The 19,747-nt window shown below is 32.8% G+C and overlaps 4 protein-coding genes across 6 annotated transcripts; 3 read left to right on the top strand and 1 right to left on the bottom strand.

The window, feature by feature from the left end:
• The first annotated feature begins 3,784 nt into the window (after positions 1-3,784).
• Positions 3,785-5,343, top strand: LOC114188775. Of its 2 annotated transcripts, none has more exons than XM_028077414.1 (4): positions 3,785-4,207; positions 4,304-4,450; positions 4,532-4,618; positions 4,968-5,343. In XM_028077414.1, exons 1-4 carry the CDS (start codon positions 3,827-3,829, stop codon positions 5,172-5,174), a joined length of 822 nt encoding a protein of 273 aa, XP_027933215.1. In that variant the 5' UTR covers positions 3,785-3,826; the 3' UTR covers positions 5,175-5,343. The 2 variants fall into 2 exon arrangements, with proteins under 2 accessions (XP_027933215.1, XP_027933216.1); XM_028077415.1 differs by having other exon boundaries at positions 4,945-5,343.
• An 889-nt stretch (positions 5,344-6,232) lies between these two features.
• LOC114187429 lies at positions 6,233-9,293 on the top strand. Its single transcript, XM_028075688.1, has 4 exons — positions 6,233-6,595; positions 6,695-6,898; positions 7,133-7,693; positions 8,704-9,293. The coding sequence occupies exons 1-4, from the start codon at positions 6,253-6,255 to the stop codon at positions 9,072-9,074; spliced, it is 1,479 nt and encodes a 492-aa protein (XP_027931489.1). The 5' UTR covers positions 6,233-6,252; the 3' UTR covers positions 9,075-9,293.
• A 983-nt stretch (positions 9,294-10,276) lies between these two features.
• Positions 10,277-11,168, top strand: LOC114189219. The gene has a single exon (XM_028077934.1). The coding sequence runs from the start codon at positions 10,448-10,450 to the stop codon at positions 10,895-10,897; it is 450 nt and encodes a 149-aa protein (XP_027933735.1). The 5' UTR covers positions 10,277-10,447; the 3' UTR covers positions 10,898-11,168.
• A 772-nt stretch (positions 11,169-11,940) lies between these two features.
• Positions 11,941-16,253, bottom strand: LOC114188407 (nuclear intron maturase 1, mitochondrial). 2 transcript variants are annotated; one of them, XM_028076995.1, is made up of 3 exons: positions 14,551-16,253; positions 13,803-14,469; positions 11,941-12,713 (listed from the first exon to the last, which is right to left on the bottom strand). In XM_028076995.1, the coding sequence occupies exons 1-2, from the start codon at positions 16,131-16,133 to the stop codon at positions 14,052-14,054; spliced, it is 2,001 nt and encodes a 666-aa protein (XP_027932796.1). In that variant the 5' UTR covers positions 16,134-16,253; the 3' UTR covers positions 11,941-12,713; positions 13,803-14,051. The 2 variants fall into 2 exon arrangements, with proteins under 2 accessions (XP_027932796.1, XP_027932795.1); XM_028076994.1 differs by having other exon boundaries at positions 13,803-16,251.
• Between the last annotated feature and the right edge of the window lie 3,494 nt (positions 16,254-19,747).

Here is a 19,747-nt window from a genome sequence, read left to right as displayed (position 1 = left end):
TTTCTTTTCAAACAAAAATAATTTAAATTTAATACACAATTTAATATTTTAAAATTGTTTTTTTAGTACCTCATATATTTTTAATTAATAAAATCTATATCGAGAGTTATAGTATGTGGCTTTCAAATCTATGGCTGGCATCTATAAATATTTATGTAATATTTCAAATTCAGATAAAAGTAAATTAAAATAGAAAAAAAAATGTTAAAAACAATGAAATCACAAGCACTCTTGTATGGCTATGAGATTGATTCCTCTTGTTGAGTTTGGTATTAGAAAATAAAATTGGTATGTAATGTCTTAAAGAAACCCAATTAGTTTCACAAGTGACTTTTTTTTTCTTAAATTTATTACAAAACATTTTATTATGAGTTTCAATGCCATTTTAATTAAAAAGAATTCTATTTATTTATTGGATGATGTTAAGTCTTAAAAGACATAGATTGGTAAGACCATTAAATGTTTTTTTTTCCTGAAATGTTAAATCCAAAATATAAAACTTGATATAATAAACAAAGTTAATTTAAACCGGACATAAATATGTTTTTTGTCCCTTGACTTTTAGTTAATTTTAGAATTAGTCAATTTCGAAATACGTAGATTTAATTTTTTTAATCAAATATTGTTAAGTTTATTTGATGCTTCGTACGCGTAGGATTGTATTTGAGTTGTATATACTGTTTAACACATTTTTTTTTTTATTTTAAGTCAAATATTATTATGAAACATGCTTGAAACGTCAAATAAACTTAAAAAAAATTTGATTAAAATGATTAAATTCACGTATTTTGAAAGATAAAAGACTAAATTAATCCAAAAATTGTAATATAAATTAATTCCAAAATTCTGGAATAAAAATATATTTAAACCCTTTTAAAGTGAGGGTACTTTTATGACAACCAATTAGTGTTACATTCTGCTTTTGGCACAACTTTCGGCCATTTTTCTCGTATGATTTTAAAACTCGTTATTGCTCGAAAACAAAGATGTAATATCATAAAAAAGTTGGCTTGTATAATTCTTCAGTTATTTGGGCCGAAACAGATTTTTGTACAGAGCCCAGGCCGTTTACAAAAAATCGCAAGCTTACTAGTATTGCAAACGGGGGCTTCTCCCTACACCTCCAATAAAATCTTCAGTACCCCCAAAACTAATTTTATTCCTATGTTTGCCCCTGGTAAAAATGAAGAGTAACTCCATCTCTTTTTTACCGCGTGTTTGCACCTCCAAAAGCACACAGTCTTCTCTGCACCCCAAAAGCACACAGTCTCGTTCTTCTTCCTCTTCTCCTACACAGCGTCCACACACCATTCCTTTTCTCCTCCAAAGCGTTCCGGAGCCGCGCATCAACACACCCTTCTTCTCCCCTTGGTCCAGGTCCCTTTTCTCCTCTTCTCCATCTTTTACAGTTGAGTAATGGTAGTTTAATTTAGTACATGTCCAACCACATTTTTCATTTTACCAGATTGTGTTGGTTTGAAAGAGGCAACTGAAACCTTATTTTTTTTTTCTTAAGGAAACGGAATCTGGAATCCGTTTCCTACAAAGGTGAAACGGAATTCCAATTCCGTTTTTGTTTTTTTTTTTTTTTTTAATGAAACGGCACGTGGAATCCGTTTCAGCTGTTTTTTTTTTTTTTTTTAACGAAACGGATTGTGGAATCCGTTTCGTATTTAGGTTTTTCGTGCTGAAACGGAATGTGTATTCCGTTTGGTGTTTTTTTTGGTTTTTCTGAAACCCGTTTTGGCATGTTTTAAAGTGGTTGGAGGGGTGGAGCGTGTTTTAAAGTGGTTGGAGGGGTGGAGCGTGTTTTAAACTGGTAGGAGTGGTGGAGAGAAGAGTATTAGTGATTGAATTTGAATTGGTAAAGGAATGGCGTGTGTGCATGATTGGTGGGCCATGGGAGAGAGAGATTTGGGAGACGGAAGACACATTCCGTTTCATTTTTTTTTATTTGCAGCGAAACGGATTGTGTAATCCATGTCGGAGGAAGGTGAAATGGAATCCGTTTTGGTGGTTTTGTTGGTTTTTCAGAGTGTGAAATTCGTTTACGTAATTAATGTAATTAAGGAGTGAGTGTTGGAGTGTGAAATGGAAAAAACAAGAATACTTAGAGTGGTAATTAAGGAGTGAGTGTTGGAGTGTGAAATCGAAAAAACTTCAATTGTGATACATATGCAATCATACGAAAATCAAAATGCATGCGAAACGGAATACAGAATCCGTTTCAAAACTGTATGAAACGGATTCTGTATTCCGTTTCATAAAAAAAATTGCAAATTTTTTTATGAAACGGAATACAGAATCCGTTTCATAAATACAGAAACGGATTCTGTATTCCGTTTCATAAAAAAATTTGCAATTTTTTTTATGAAACGGAATACAGAATCCGTTTCATAAAAACAGAAACGGATTCTGTATTCCGTTTCATAAAAAAAATTGCAAATTTTTTTATGAAACGGAATACAGAATCCGTTTCTGTATTTATGAAACGGATTCTGTATTCCGTTTCATAAAAAAATTATACAGAAACGGATTCTGTATTCCGTTTCATAAAAAAATACAGAAACGGATTCTGTATTCCGTTTCATAAAAAAATTTGCAAATTTTTTTATGAAACGGAATACAGAATCCGTTTCATAAATACAGAAACGGATTCTGTATTCCGTTTCATAAAAAAATTTAATGAGATTGAACGAATGAAGGAAACAGCAGAGAGAATGAACGAATGAACGAATGAAGGACAGACGAATGAAGGATGAGCCACCACGAACCACTGAGAGAGCAAAAATTTAAATGGAAGTGAACACGGGATCGAGAAGAAACGAAACGGATTTGAAGAAGTAACGTTTTGGGGGTGCAGGATGTTGGTGACGCAGTAAATGAAATTTACTGCGTCATAACCACTTTCACCCACTCTCTCAGCCGGTTATAAATAAGGGTATTAGAGTAATTTTTGGGGGTACTGAAGAATCGTTGGAGGTGCAGGGAGAAGGCCCCATTGCAAACGGAGTTTATCTTTTGAAACCCAAGTTATTTTTAGGCTTGTTCGGGCCCAACTTTAAATTGGAGGCAGCCTTTATCTAATTTTAAATAAATTTCTGGAGCCAAAAAAAGAAGAAGATAACTTCTCTTAAAAATATTAGATGAATTCAAATGTTTGCGAGAAATACTACCAAAAAGGGTTTCTTTAGACAGAGCACCAATTTAAATAGACAATGAAATTAAAAGCAGTTGAAAATTAAAGTTGAACCATACTATTTAGACATTAGATAATTCAGACATCTCTTTCTCAAAAGTCGATCAATTTACTGTAGTAATTTTTTGTTTCGTTTAGAGAGTAAAATATATTTTATAAATATAACTAATTTCTGTTAGGATGAAGTTATTTTGTTATGTATTTTTTTTAATTAAATGTTATATACCTTTTATATCAAAACTACTCTTTATTTCAGAAGGAGTATTTTCAAATCCTGAGTGGTTTACACATTATTATTATACATTGTTTGTGCAGAAGGATATACCAGTTTCTGATGCATCCACAGCCGCACGTGTAATAGTACAAATCAATCATCTACGACCAGCTTTCATATCTTTTACACTTTTTTTTTTTTCTTGAGCAGAGCATATATCTTTTACTTAAAACAAGGGTTTTCTTTAAGACATTCATTTCTTTACCTATTTGTCAAGCATAGAATCACAATACTTTATGTGACATTTCACAAGCCATGTAAACACTATTTATAGTGCTTTCACATTGGCTTTTGAGCTGAAAACTATGACAAAAACATTCTCTTTTGTGGAGGAAAAGGAACAGTGCTTAAGTATGAACCAGGTGGTAGAAAAGTTGTGTAACTTGTCTCTTGCTCAAAGTTGGTGTGAAGACATGCAAAATATTATCTCATATGTGAGTTCTAAGTACGAGGCAAATGCCACGAAAGCAATATCTTATGTAATCCTCGGCTGTTTTTCTCTTTTGATTTCTGTGCTAGTAAGAAGGACCAGGTCGAAGCCCAAGCCCAAGCCCAGAATCAGGCCCAATAGACTTGAAGCTACGAGGTCCTTCATCGTTAGAGAACTCCATAGTGGGTATCCAGCGCTGGATAGATTGATGACAGAACAGTATGAACATCCATCAGCATTAGACAGCGCCCATGCTCTTATTAGGGAACTTCAAAAAGATTTACCTGATTTACTCATTCTTCAGGTTTCATACATTTATTACTATTTTCTACATGTTTTCATGTTCCAGATTAACGTTAGAAAGTGTCACTATTTAATGATATTTTTCTAACCATTGAAGCAAAAAGTAAGAGAGTTGGAGATGTGGGAAGTGGAGGATTTTGCAGAGAGAATACTTAGACCAGCGTTGAAAGAGGCTAATGAAAAGGAGAAGCCACACGAAGCTTACGAGTTTGAAATGTTAATAGTGGAAGTGCTTATCTACAAGGTATCTTTAATTAATTTTTTATTTCACATTTTTCCTTAAACAAATTATTTGACATTAATTCCTTGAACGTGTCAATGGTAGGGAGGAATTTCAGATTTAGAAAGTGCCTTGCAATGTGAATGTTTGGCAGATGAATCGCTCAAAGATGCAAGACGCCCACTGTACAAGGTACATATTTTAATGGAGGAGAAAAATTTTGCAACTAATAAGATGATTAAAATCGATTAATCACCAACTTAATTAACCTAACTTCTTACCTAACAAACCATAAACCATAAATCTTATTAGATCAAACATATATTCTTTATAACATGTTGGGTCATGTTGGGTCATGTTGGCCATACACTTTTAAGGTCTAATTTTGTTATTTCTCAAAAACTCAGGTCTAAGATAACTTACTTAAAAACCCACTTTGCAGTGCGATTTAAATTTGTCCTGAAGTGCATGAATTAATTATATTAAAAATGGATGATGATGATTATGATGATGGTTAGGTTGTTTTGGAAATATTTTACAGGCAATTATATACAAAATGCTGGGGAATATGGAGAAAGCTAAAGAATATTGGGATGAATTTATTGTAGTTCGAGAACCAGCTTTTGGTCATGAAATTATTGAAATCGATTTTGATACGTTTAAACATCATGTGCTTCGACTTCAAAAGGCTACGGAGAAGGTTACACAAAAAAGGAGCAGCATCAACTTCTCAACTTTCTCCATTTAATTACATATAAATATGTTTATTAAATTTGTTTTCAAAACTCCAAATTTTCTATTGATTCGAGCATAGAAGCGTAAGTTGAATACTTGAAGGAGATGTATTTAAGCTTTCCTTTTTAACAGAAACTCCAGCTTGTAATTTCGAGGTAAAATAATTAAAAGGTATTTCATTACACATCATATCACATATAGATTAATGGGATGATTAATAAGTGATTAAGATCATCTAGAAGTTTTTTAATACGTTTATATAACGGATACCAGAACTATTAATATCATGCATTTATTGGCTTGTCATGAGGCGTTATTTGGGAATTAAATTAGATTAAAAACATTTCCTTGAAAAAAAATCATCTTGCATCGTAAAAACGTAAAAACTAAAATTAAAAAATTAAAAAATCTTTTTTACTTTCATGAAACATTTAGGTATCAACTGATGAAAATAAAAAATATTGTTTTTGCATTTGCATCAGCAGGGAGGAATAGAAAAAAAATTGTCGTGGTTTTAAGTTTGTATGGTTGGATAGTTTATTAGTACCTCATCCTCATTAATGTTGCATTTCGTGATGAGGAAAAGGAACCGGGATAAATGAAAAATAAATGTAGAAATAAGTGAAAATAAAGATGGTTTAATTAAGAGAAAATGTAATTATTATATAATTTTTTTCACAACATTATATAATCATAATATTCTCAATAATGTATTCGTAGTATTATCAATAATAATATTCGCAATATTCACAATAATAATATTGAAAATTATACACTATTGAGAGAGTAATGCGAATTATATATTATGAGAATATTTTCATATAAATACATGATTTGATCATCAATAATTTTGTAGTATTCGAAAAAATTAAATGAGAATTTATGTACTATATCATTTTTTTTGAAATATAAATTTCACTTAAAATATAATTTAGTATAATTAAAGAAATATTTTAATAGACAAAAATGCAATAGTGGATTTATGTATTCTGAAACATTTCGACCGAACCTTGTATGATCAGAAGTAGGCCCCACCTAGTCAGGAAAATATTAACATTGTTGAAGATGACAAATAACTGCCACGAGTCACGATGATGATCATGCAGCAGCAGCAGCAACAACATCATCAATTTTCGCAAAACAAAAGTGGAAGAGAAATCGCCAAAGAAGATCACATTTTCATAATGGGGAGGCTAATAACCACCACTAAGCCTCTCATCTTCTACTCCAAGCTCCTCTGTTTCTCTCTGCTCTATCTCTTCACCACTCTTTTCCTTGCTCTCTATTCTCTCTCTAACTCCAAATGCTTCTTTCGATCCTCCCCTTTGGATCCTCTTCAGAATTCCCTCTTCTCTTACCCCTCTTCCTACGGAGAACACAAGTACGCTGTTCCAACCACCCGTTCCACATGCTCTTCCCCTGTTTTTTTCTCAGGTACCAATTACCCACCCCTCATCTTATCACCACTTTTCTTCACCATTACGCCATCAAGATGATCACTTTTTGCTAATGGGTCGCGAATTCTGGATTTAGATTACTGGGATGTTGTGCAGGAGATCAAGACTCTCCGCGAGACCAATCGCCCTTATTCAGGGGCTTTGCGCTACGTGCGGGGCAATGCTGATACTTTCGGAGGAAATCTCAGCACCCTTGCCAGATTTTCCTATTTTGATCATCAAAATCCTAACGCCCGAGTTCTTTGCGGATTTCTCAAGAAGTTTCCAATCAGTGAATCTGGTCAGTTGCACGTGATTCACTTGTCAGATCTTAATTCACCCTAGAAATATTCAATCATCAATTTTTGATTGGTTTACAACATGGCACTGAGATTCATACATTGGAAAAGTAAAAGATCATTTTGTTGGCAGAGATTTTTTACATTAATAATGTAAATACAGTTTAAAAAAAGTTACAAGTGCATATATTTCATAGTAATTTGCTTATGTCATGTGCCTTCTTCTCTTGATGCAGATCGAATTGCGATGGAACAGTGTGACAGTGTGGTCGTGGTTTCAGCAATCTTCAATGATCATGATAAAATCCGACAACCAAAGGGCCTCGGGTCCATCACATTGCAGGAAGTGTGTTTTTTTATGTTTGTAGACGATGTTACCCTCAAAGGTTTTGAACATCACGGACTGATTTCAATGAATTCAACAGAATACAATATAGGAGTGTGGAGGATTGTGAAGGTTGCCAAAGAGAATTTGTATCAGAACCCAGCGATGAACGGGGTTATACCAAAGTATTTACTCCATAGACTATTCCCGAATTCCCAATTCAGCATTTGGATAGATGCAAAGATGCAACTAATGGTTGATCCGTTGTTGTTGATTCATTCACTTGTTATATCTGATGATGTGGACATGGCTATATCAAAGCACCCTTTTTATGTTCATACCATGGAAGAAGCAATGGCAACTGCAAGGTGGAAGAAATGGTGGGATGTCAATGCACTGAAGGTGCAAATGGAGACATACTGTGAAAATGGACTGCAACCATGGACTCCCAAAAAACAACCTTATGATTCAGGTAACTGGACATGTTTCACTGTTAATTTCTTTCGCTGAATTTTACGCTTTCATAATACAAAAGTGAAAACGTTGTTTACTTACAAACTACAACAATTTTTACATTATATCGAGAACCTTAGAAATGAAGCAATGTTTTTCATATCAACAGGTGTATTACATCTTTATGTGTTGAAGATGTTAAACAGTGGACCTTGAAACTTGATTAGAAAGATTAAGCTTGCAAAAGATAGTTGCCAGAGCAAGTTAATTCAAATTCATTATATCAAGAACCTTAGAAAAGGTTCTATACCACATACTTTTTGACTGTCAAATACACTTTAATTTAATGAGTTCCAATCTTGAAGAGTGTGAGGACGTTTATTATTTTAACGAACGTGAGAACTTTTGCACCGCCGTTGACCATAAATAGAGAATAGCCCATAAACCCTGAAATATCTTTACTGATGAAGAAGTTTTCTTCCCCATGTGGGGTAGTTCACTTATTTGGCCTACTTGTCCTTAACCAATTCCTTTTTATGAAATGGAACTATGAAATTAATGTTGAGGCGCTGGCACTTATTAAAAGGTCTATATATTATGCTACTTTATTAGGTTCTTTTTCATTACAAGGAAGCAGGCCCTAACATTGTAATTTTTTGATCTAACAAGATTTCAGACTCAAGAGACTCAAGTAAGAAGAAAAGTAGCATTAAATTTCAATAATGAAAGTAGATGACTACTCACCAAAATCCTGGTCCTCAAGCTTGAAATGTGTCTCAGGAGTATTGGATCTTGCCATTTAACTGATTTAAGTAGTCACTTTTTTTGGTTACACACAACGTATTTGTTAACAGTTGTAGCTCATTTTTTTTAAACACATTCACATGGAGATGCTGGTTTTGTACCTAATTTTGTCCTTTGGCTAAACCATTTTTGTTTCCACTTGGCTCGTCTATTATGACTTTGCATATGGTATGTTTATGATCCATAACAAGGCCATACCTAATAACAAAGGATTGTTTATGGCAGATGTACCAGATAGTGCTTTAATATTGAGGAGACATGGAATTGGTAGCAACCTCTTCTCATGTCTTGTATTCAACGAGTTGGAGGCATTTAACCCAAGAGATCAATTAGCTTTTGCATTTGTGAGAGATAAGATGAAGCCTGAGGTGAAGATAAACATGTTTGAGGTGGAAGTTTTGGAACAGGTGGCAGTGGAGTACAGACACAATCTGAGGAACAGTGATGGGACCACTTTTAAGAGAGTGTCGAGTTCAGGAAGAACCAAAAGAGCACACCCTGATTTGTTGTATGTGAATGGAAGTTGTTGCAGCAAGTGCCAGAAGTATCTTTCGATTATGTGGGGGGATACATCAAATGATGAAGGACCCCATTAACACCAATTCTTTTTGTTTATATCATTCTAATTTTTAGTTTATATAATATGTAAAGAACAGTTCTTTTGATTATGCTAGCAGGAATGTTTCCTCTCTTCTCCTCTTTTGTAACATTCATGTGTTGTTGCTCCATTTTTTTAATCATTGAACTTTGCACGTCATTGTTGAAAGTTGTGGGAAGAATAATGTAATCATAGTGAGAATGATTTGTTGATTTAATATTGGCAAGAAGATGCGGTAATCCCAAGGTTGCTTCAAAGAAAAAGTTGCCTAATCTCGAATAAAACGTACCACTCACTACTCCTTCTACCATATTTTTTATACTATTTTTTCATTTTGTTTTCTTTAAATGATTATTTTCCAAACCCAAAAGGAAAAACCATATTTGTATCATTTTGTATACTGACAAAGAAGAAAGAGTTGGATAAAGTGATAAAGCTGCGGTACAATGAATCATAGTGTAAAAATAATGAAAAACCAATTTTCAAATTAAGATTCTGGTTTAGGTCTACTTTCAACCCTTCTAATAATTTAACGTGCGGATAATTTTGTAAGTAATTTTTATATGGAAAATGGTTTAGCAATAATGCCAGTTATTAAAATTAAATGTTCTTACAGCTCATGCATCTGCAAAGCTATTATTTAAAACGAAGACGGAAGAGATATATTAACAAGGAAACAGAAATGGATAAATAATATTATAGAAAACTCATGGGATACATATATTTTATACATAACCATGATTATAATTTAAAATTCAGCATCATTATTAGTTTTAAGTCAACCAACTTTTCATTATGTTACGCTAGGTGTTAACCTTCAATTGAATCCGCGCATTTCTTTTCTAATTTAACTTTTTATTATAATTATGACAAAAATAAATTGTTCTATTTTCGAGGTACATGCAAAAAAATAAAAGGAGAAGCAGAACCAAAAATCAATATGGCCACAGCTGAAATCCAAGTCCAAAGTGCATACACCAAAACAAGTGAATAGAAAAAAATAAATAAAAATACAGAGAAACAATGGAGTTAGCCCCTCATTCCACAACTACTGTATTCTAAAGTTAATATCGTTCAATTTTGAAATTGTTTTACAAGATTAAATCTGAAGGTATTTTAAGAAAAAAATACTGTAATTTTTAATTGATCATTTGTAAAAAAAATATATTTCACATTGATAATGTATATGAAAAAAAAAAATAGTAGAAGCCTCTCTCATAACCTAACTAACTAACGACCCTGACCACAAAGTGTCGTTGACCCCACCCATTCTATTATAATTGTAGCCACCCACCCAATATTTTGATCTGAATCAAATTAACTCTGAATATTTTACCAGGTTGTCCCCTCCCTCGTCGTTCCACCACCGCAATGACAACCACACAAATAGCGCACCACCGTGACACGGCGGAGATCTACAAGGGCGAAGCCGTGTGCAGGCAAAAGTCACGGCTCCTCCTGGATGAAATTCTGCTCCCGAGGGGGTTGCTTCCCTTGGAGAACATTGTGGAGATGGGCTACAACCGCACCTCCGGCTTCGTCTGGCTCAAACAAAAGCACAAGAAGGAGCATCGATTCACCTCCATAGGACGCACCGTTTCCTACGACACCGAGGTTACCGCCTTCGTCGAGGAACACCGCATGCGGAGGGTCACCGGCGTCAAGACCAAAGAGCTCTTCCTCTGGGTCACCATTTCCGAAATCTTCGTCGAGGACCCTGCTTGCGCTAAGATTTCCTTCGCCAACGCCACCGGAATTTCAAGGTCCTTTCCACTCTCTGCTTTCTCGCTCCAAGACGAACAGCAACAACAACAACATTAACATTACATCACCACCAACACTGCCGTGCACAAACGGTAGGAATAGTAGCAATTGCCAAAATCATCGACAAAACAAATTAATATTATTCTGGGATGATTATTTCTTAATTTGCTTTATTACGTAGGTTAGTTTGATGGAGAATTAAGATTGAAGGAATGAATTACCATGTTTACGTTGCATGCATGCTTATACATTTATAGGTTTGGATTTTGGTTTTATACTGTCGATTTTTTTAACGATTGATCTGGTTGAAATATAAAATAGTTGGAGAAGTTAACATGGCCTCCATCAATTTCATATTCTCCCTTCAGAGTCTCGTTTACTTACCAAAAATTGTCTTAAAAACAAGTCACGAACTTGCTTAAAGAAGTATAGGTGGGATAAATAACGTCCGGAAGAAAAAGATACAACCACACACTTCATGTTACATGCACCTATATTAAATACTTTTTTTAATATACACTTATTATATATTGTTTTTTATTTTATGATTAATTACTTTTTTTCTATCTCTATGTTCTTATCACACCATATTTCTTATAAATCTATAATTTTTTGTTCCATCTTATAGATGTATCTAAGTGTTAAATCAAATATTCATAAATCATTTTACTAAAAAAAAAGAAAAGATGTTGATGGAATATATAGCACAAAAGATCACATTATTTTTTCAAAGGTCGTCTTTAGAAAACATAAGCATTTAGTTCAAGCAAATTACGATTAACATTTGGTCATATTTCTTATCATAATCTAATATAATGAATATTTAATTCAATTTTATAAAGTTATTTGTTTTGATCGAAGAATTATCCAAATAATTTTTTTTCGTAGTTTATACTATTATTCCTATCTTTACCTGTATACTTATTTTCTTCATTGTTTATCTACTTTAATTTTAATATACATTTTATCTATAATAAAAATTTAGTTTCAATATTTATAACCGCGGCAGAAAAATTAGAAGTGGGTTTTCTTTTTATTCCTAAAACCGACCTAATGCAGTAACTTAAAAATTCACGGGGAGAACTTGACAGAGAAAAATATTGTTGTCATTGATTCATCTCAACTAAAGATGAATATGACATAAACCTTAAATATTGATTTGGTTGATAGTCCAGGCTGGTTTCTAATATTGTCTTGCATAAATCATGATGGTTTTCCTAAAATGGAGGAACCGTGAACCATTCACCCTTTCTTGATAAAGGTACACCAACCGGGAATTGTGTGAACTGTACACCCCAACAAAATAATAAGTTTCCACCCTCTCTATTTTTAAAGACCAACTCAACCATCAACGCGATACAATCATCATGGGTTTTCTCCACCCCTTCTTCGCCTTCTTTCTACTCTTTCTGTCCTATTTTCTGACCACATCAACACTTGCTAGGCCTCAGAATCACTGCCCAAACACGGTTGTTGACATACGAAATGACCTGCCCAACAACACCAAGGTGCAATTGGAACTTGGCTGCGACAAAAGTCCTTTCTTTTATCTCAAACTAGGCCATCACCGCAACAGCACTATCACAGAGGATCAACATTCCAAATGCACTGCTGAGTGGTTACCGTGGTTCACCACTTGGGACGTGTACCATGCCAAGAGAGACAAAGGCCACCAAACAGTTTATTGGTCAGTAAGAAAGGACGGTTTCTACCACAGTTGGGATGGATCTAACTGGAAGCTCCTGGAAAAGTGGTACACTGAATGATAAACATCATACCTTGAAAACTTTACTTCCCTCAAGTTGTATGTATATCAATCATCAAGGTTTTCTTCATGTCATGAATAGTCTCCACTCCACTCTCAAGTAGGTATCTAGTTTTCAATATAGATGAATGAAGTCAGCAAAAAAATTTCTCTATTCCCTTAAATTGAAACAGAACAATAGATACATCCAAGCAATAACAATCCAACTAATCGTAAAAACACTTTGTTATGCAGTCTCCAAATCAGATCCATGGACTAGTGCAGGTTACCACTATTCATTTGCATAAATATACAAATAAAGGTAAACCTCAAATTGAAGCTTCTTTTAGCCAGTAAACTAAATATTGATGTTCACTCATCCTATGCCAAGCGTGTAATTAGGTATTTCAACTACCTACTAAAATGAATTTTGAAGAAATTCATCGAATTAACCTCATTTGGTAAACAATTTAAGCAGCTGCAAGAATTCCTGTGTATGTTTAATTATGAAGTTAACAACATACACAAAATGATTGATATTAAATCAAAATTCCCAACATTGATGGCTTTGATCCCTGAGATTCAAATGACTCCTATAGGTAAACATAACCCTGAAGTCAAGTTACTCCTAAGACTAAACTAAACTGTGCTAAAGATTGGAATGCTAGACAAGCACAATGAGATGACTTTGGGTCCACAACTGATATACAAATCCAAACTAAGGAAAAACTGAAAAATCAATATGAGCAAAAGGCCGAGACTAGTTATGATGAAGTAACAGAAAACTAAAAAAGAAAGCATATATTTTGATGTAGAGAACGAATCCCAACATATATAATTTTTTAGTATTATAAATATCAAACATTTGTCCACTACCGAACACAGATATCCAGGAAATATAGCCCGCAGTACCTAAAATGTATTAGTACGTAGAATTTCCTCTTTGTATTCCATAAAAGACCATCTAACTCTTATTATCCCAAGCTAAAAAGTTCCTCTAGAATATTTCATTAATATCACCAGAAATCCACACGCAAACATTCAGCACATACTTAATCAGATAGAAGTTTGCTAGCAGTGCTTACATGGAGACATAAAGGAATATCTATTAATATAATGAACAATATCTTCCTTAATTCATAATTTCATGTTAAATCCACGGCCTCGAGGAATATTAACTTCACCATTTATCAACAATGTTATAAAAATTGTTTGTACCTTTTCCTATGTTACAAATTGTCAGTACTCAGTAGTTAATTACAATGCTGCTATCCGAGTTCCGCACCCATCCAATGGGAGTATTCTGCCTTTCATGTACAGCACTGACTACCATTTCTCGTGAGGGATTTTCACTCTGAAGTACTCAACAAACAAAAGGCTCGGCAATGCACACAACCAATTTTCTACCATATCACACCAATTTGGAAGCAGAACCTTGATATTGAGAAGATTCCACTTATTTTAGGTTTACTCAGTTATCTCCTTAAAATCAGATTTTAATTTGTTATCCTCGTTATATCGAAAATAACAAACTCCGCGAGTTTTGTAGTCCCATACCATTTGTGATATTTCATCTTGAGGCAGATTTAAACCTTTTTGCTTAACAGATCTGAGCAACTCACAGAAAAACTTGGGATTTTCAAGTTTTATATACTCATGCAACAGCCTCTCATGATCCGGGGTCCAATTCCTTGGGAATGGAGTATAGTCACAAGAAGGAATCAAAGACATGTGCGAAAATTGAACACCTTCAATTGCATCAACCAGCCCCATCCTCAAAAGATCTGAATATTCAGGTGCAGAATTGTTGCTGCTTTCCCTCAGAGGACGGCTGAGATTTCGTGAAGCTATTCCATACACCTTGGCTCGGGACTTCAGCCTATACCTAGCAGCATACAATTTGGCCAATGAGCTCCGAACAACATAGGCACAAAAGCCAACAACCTTTTTGCGATTATCAGCATACCTGTACCAATCAGCCATGGTCTCAAGGAACTTGTTCATTTGAGAATTTGTGTGAGCTTGACCCGAGTACAACATAGGATTACACGGAAGTGGCTCGGGGTCCTTATCACCCTTAACAAGTTCAAGCCTCCTAAACCGGCGAATGCATTGCTGCAAGCAAGCAGTAACAGAAAGCAAAGTCCCCACACCCTTTTCACTCACAATGTTCCCTCCGGAACCCGTGTAACGCAAGGTAGGGTGTATCACCCTCCGGCATATTATATGATCCAAGAATTGTATCCCCCTAGTAACATGTTCAATCTCCAACTTGGAATTATCCAACCTCACCCCAAACACACTCTCACAGAATGCAACAATCTTCTTCCTCAATTCCACAGCATCCTCCCTAGGCCCTCGAATCCCAATCAAAAAATGTCCCCCATATCTAACGTAATCCATCTTCCTAGTCTTTTCCTTCCCACTCGACGGAACAAACTCGGGCCATGCCGGGTTATGACACCCATCATCAATCGAATACTTCCATATGGAATCAAACTCACTAGGCCTAAAAAACTCAACAATCCTTTTCTCCATCCAACAATCCAACTCATTAAGACAAACATTAGCAAGCAAAGGACTTAAAATCCCACAATGCCCATAATTAGGTACCTTAGCAGCCTCCTCAGGAGCAAAACTAAAAAACGTTCTCAACCAATAAGGATCAGGTTTCGGCTCATTCTCTTTCAGAATCCTCTTCTTCGTAGCCCTCCTCTTCTTAAGTCTCCTCAACTCCTCAACGTTCTCTTCCTTGCGCGATACACTACGCACTTTTACCCCTTCAAGCGCAGATTTTATCAACCCCAGAATTTTCTTATCCCTAGTACCCTTTTCAAGGGAACACATTACAACATCTGGATCCACGTGGTTCAAAATCTCAGACAAATCCCCTTTGAGGAACCACAAGTACCCTGCGAAGTTACTCCGAATGGTGCGAATAACCGTGTGGGCATTTCGACCAGGTCGAAAAGCGTGCGATTTGGGGGAGAACCGGCGTTCAAAAACCGGTTCGAGAATCATGAGTAGCACCTCCTGAACAACGCGGTCCTGGAAGCAGGACGCGTCGGATTTGATAGCGGCTTGGAGTCTGCGTTTAGAGAGGGGCTTTGAAAGGGCGGCGTCGTTGGGGGCACGAAGGAGAGGGTTCGTTTTGTTGTTCCATTCGAAACGGTTGCGGATTACGGCGTTGCGGAGGGAGAGCAGGGAGTGGAGAACGGGGGTGCCGACGGCGTTACGCGGAGGGAAAGTGCCGGTGGCGTGGGCACATGAGCGTTGGTATGCTAAGAGCCAGAGATCGAAGTTGGAGAGAAAGCCGGTGAGGTTGGGGAACGAGGTGTTTTGGGGAGAGGAGAAGGTTTTTACCCATAGAGAAGTGCATATTTCGATTGGGTCTTGTTTCAATAGAGAGTGAGGGTCTAGGTTCTGGTTTCCTTGGTGAAGGGGTTGAGGTGAATGAAAGGAAAGTGGACGCGATGAGTGGTGGAAGGGGAAGAAGGAGAGTGTGGTGCGGTGGAACCCCAAGTGTTCGACGATTTTCCTCAATGACATTTTGTCACATTCTTGCAGTTGGGCGACGTAGCTCCCTCTGGCGTTCCCCAACTAATCAAGTCCAACGCTGCTGGCCACCTTCGAAATCATCATTAGAAACAAAACAATTATTTTATTCAGTGAAACTTACATTTACATTTCTGCAAAGGTATATTAAAACTAAAATTTACTGATGTTAGTATATTAGTTTAACATGTTAATGCATCAATAATATTATAATGCAGATATATATATATATATATATATATATATATATATATATATATATATATATATATATATATATATATATAAATTTCTATATACAAAATTTATTAATTGAAATTATCATGTGTATACGAAAGTAATTTTACTATTACTGTGTGATTAACATTACTAGATGGTTTCTACAGGAGCTTACATATTTGTAGCTCTAAATAAGAACTCAACATCTCTTAAAAAATTTATTACGTCATCGATTTATTTTGAGTTTATATGCATTATTTTTCGTCTAATTGTAGTATTATCAAGGTTAATTATTATATTTAAGAAATTGTCTTTTTTAAAGCTCAAAACATTATAAGTTAATGGTTAAAATAAACAAGTAATATGAATTGGTAACAAGTTATAATACACGGATACAATATGTGTATTAGATATGACACATATTTGATACGTTGACACATTTATTTTGAAAAAAATAAAATATTATATATGATATTTATCAAAATATTAAAAAACATATAATAATTTTTAAAAACATAATAAATATATGATTATTATTGTATGAATCAAAATTAAAATCATGAATACTAAATGTGTCAACATAAAAAAATATAAATCATTATTATCATAAAAATATTACTCCTTTGTAAATTACGTAATTTAATAATAAATATATTGATAAAGTATTAAACACAAATACTTAAATTAAAATATCCATCCATCACAAATAATGAGTAAACAAATTCATGCAAAAATCAATATAATTAAAAATAAAAATAGAGAAGCTTTTTCTCTCATTTTTTATTCTTTACCAACCATTCTCCTTTATTTTTTCTTGTAAATTTTACCTTCAATTTTCATCTATTTCACAATTTGATCACACCATGTAATTATCGAGAAGATTAAGATCATTTTAAATATATTATTTCAAAATAAAATTATTTATTTATTTATTTTATATAATTTTTTTATTTTTGTGGTGTTTTAATTGTCGATCTCAGTGAACAATTTAAAAAAAAAATCCTCTCAACTTAATTTATTATTTGTTAAATTACTCTTTTATTTGAATACCTTGTTATAACACAGAGGAGTTTAGCTCTACATTAAAATTATAGTTAGGTAATGAAAATTAGTGAAAATTTGTAATTTTCATTGATTCAAATTTTGTGACGATGATGAAGAGAGTGGGTATTACAAAAAATCATTAACTAACAACCACAAAGAGAAAAAATAATTGATTATATTGATTAACTTATATATTATTTTATAAAGTCAAAATTATTGATATGTAATATAATCTCTATTACTAATAAAACATTATAATTAATATATCACTTAGAGTCTAATGCAGTGTTCTTTTGCGCAGATTGTATAAATTCGTTGATTTGCGCGGATGAATTTATAAAATTTTTATGTTCGTTTCTGATGATTTAAAAGCATGTGCACCGATGGATTTGCGAGATTTCACAAAATTTTTATCCTTCCAAAATGCGAAGATTTGTAACAATAATAGACACTTTGACAATTTTAACCAGGTTCAAAACTTTTTCTTCTCACAATATTTTAAATATTTATAATTATAAAATATATTATTCTTAAATTATAATTTACATATATATTATTAATAATTATATATGATTATTTTTATTATACATATAAGATGTAACCGGTTATATATATATATATATATATATATATATATATATATATATATATATATATATATATATATATATATATATATATATATTTATATTTGTGTAATAATTATTATAATTAATAATATAGATTTATAATAATTAATAATATAAGATATATAATAATAAATAATATATAGTAATTAACAATAATAATAAATAATTTATATTGAATGATAATAATCTTTTAAAAATAATTATAATAATATAATAATTGATTTTTTATTAATTTTTATTAAAGTTTATTAAGTGATAGTTTTAAAAATTTTATATTTTAACTAATTTAAAATTTATTTAATGTTTTTTATCAAGGGTATTTTAGTAATTACAAAATTTTATCTATTATAATTTTTTATTTTATCTATCACATCAATTAAATCTTTCACTAACTTTCATAAAAAATATCTTCAAATCCATTCACTTTACCCTCTAAATCCACTCAAAAAAACACAAATATTCATCCACCTAAATCTACACAAATCCATCTTCACACTCTCACCCATATCCATCTACACAAAGGAACACACCCTAAATTCCGGGAACTATTAAGATTTTAGCTTTATGTTATTGGTGACTTTAAAACAACCAAGTCATAAGAGAATATTGTTATTGTATTATTGCATGACCAGAATTTTGTCCGTGATAATTTCTGCTGGATTTTAAAATTATGACAAGCAAAGTAGTGACATTAGAAAAAATAAATACGCCAAATATGTACCACAAAAGAAAGAACAAGACAAAAAGTGGCTGTACAAATAAGATTCAAGATATTAATTTTAATATAATATCTATTGATGAGACAAAGGTAACAATAAATTATGTATAAATCGTGGTTAAATATTTTAAAGCATTTTGATTAAATTTTGATATTTTCAAAAGAACAATTTTTAATATTGGTACTTTATGTTTTAATTTATCATTATTTTTAGCATTCAAATATTTTCATGGATTAAGTTAACTTTTGCCTTTTAATTTAATATGTCACATTTGATAAAAAAAAAAAGGTATAAAATTAAACCTTTTTTTCATCTAAAGCAAATTTGAAACCTATAGCTTCATACTGTTGGGGAAGCAGCTTTAAATCATATAAAGGTGATGTTTAATGAAAGGGTTGGTTTGCTCACATCAATCACTAATCAACTTAACTTTGGTTTATGCTGTCTCTAACTTTATGCAAATCATAATAAGTGGAATTAAAAATTGCCCCCAACACAAAACTCCCTTCCATTTCTAACAAAACATAATCGATCTTTAGCCCCAAATGCTAAAAACTAGCCTTTAAAGTGTTTTTGAGTTTGGAAATACAATTACAAATAAATATTTTAATTTTATTTTAGATTTATAATAAATTATGCAAAATGATGTAAATTTATTTTAACGTTAAATATATTTTTGGTATTTTAACTCTTAAGTGAAAATTAAAATTAATTTTTTAATCTATTTAGTTTCACAATTTTAGAAATATATGGATTTGGTTATTTAACCAACTTTTGTTAAATCTATTTGATATTTTAAATGTATTTCACTATAACATTTGAGTTGTTTTACATAATTTAACACGTACTTATTTTAATTTTAGTTAAAATATGCGTTGTAAATATCAAATAAACTTAACGATATTTAATTAAAATTATTAAATTCACACACTTTTAGAAAAGAGAGATTAAATATTTTCAAAATTTTGAATAAAAACTAATTCTAATTTTCACAAAA

This window comes from Vigna unguiculata, chromosome 6, assembly GCF_004118075.2.
Source record: "Vigna unguiculata cultivar IT97K-499-35 chromosome 6, ASM411807v1, whole genome shotgun sequence".
Classification (NCBI taxonomy): domain Eukaryota; kingdom Viridiplantae; phylum Streptophyta; class Magnoliopsida; order Fabales; family Fabaceae; genus Vigna; species Vigna unguiculata.
This window is presented reverse-complemented; position numbering and strand designations above follow the sequence as displayed.

Bases quoted from the DNA above. Each gene is read 5' to 3' on its own strand.
- LOC114188775 (XM_028077414.1), top strand. From the start codon at position 3,827: ATGAACCAGGTGGTAGAAAAGTTGTGTAACTTGTCTCTTGCTCAAAGT. The intron at 4,208-4,303 runs GTTTCATACATT...TAACCATTGAAG, and splicing joins CTGATTTACTCATTCTTCAG to CAAAAAGTAAGAGAGTTGGA. The intron at 4,451-4,531 runs GTATCTTTAATT...TGTCAATGGTAG, and splicing joins TGGAAGTGCTTATCTACAAG to GGAGGAATTTCAGATTTAGA.
- LOC114187429 (XM_028075688.1), top strand. From the start codon at position 6,253: ATGATGATCATGCAGCAGCAGCAGCAACAACATCATCAATTTTCGCAA. The intron at 6,596-6,694 runs GTACCAATTACC...TTCTGGATTTAG, and splicing joins TTCCCCTGTTTTTTTCTCAG to ATTACTGGGATGTTGTGCAG. The intron at 7,694-8,703 runs GTAACTGGACAT...TGTTTATGGCAG, and splicing joins AAAACAACCTTATGATTCAG to ATGTACCAGATAGTGCTTTA.
- LOC114188407 (XM_028076994.1), bottom strand. From the start codon at position 16,133: ATGTCATTGAGGAAAATCGTCGAACACTTGGGGTTCCACCGCACCACA.
- LOC114189219 (XM_028077934.1), top strand. From the start codon at position 10,448: ATGACAACCACACAAATAGCGCACCACCGTGACACGGCGGAGATCTAC.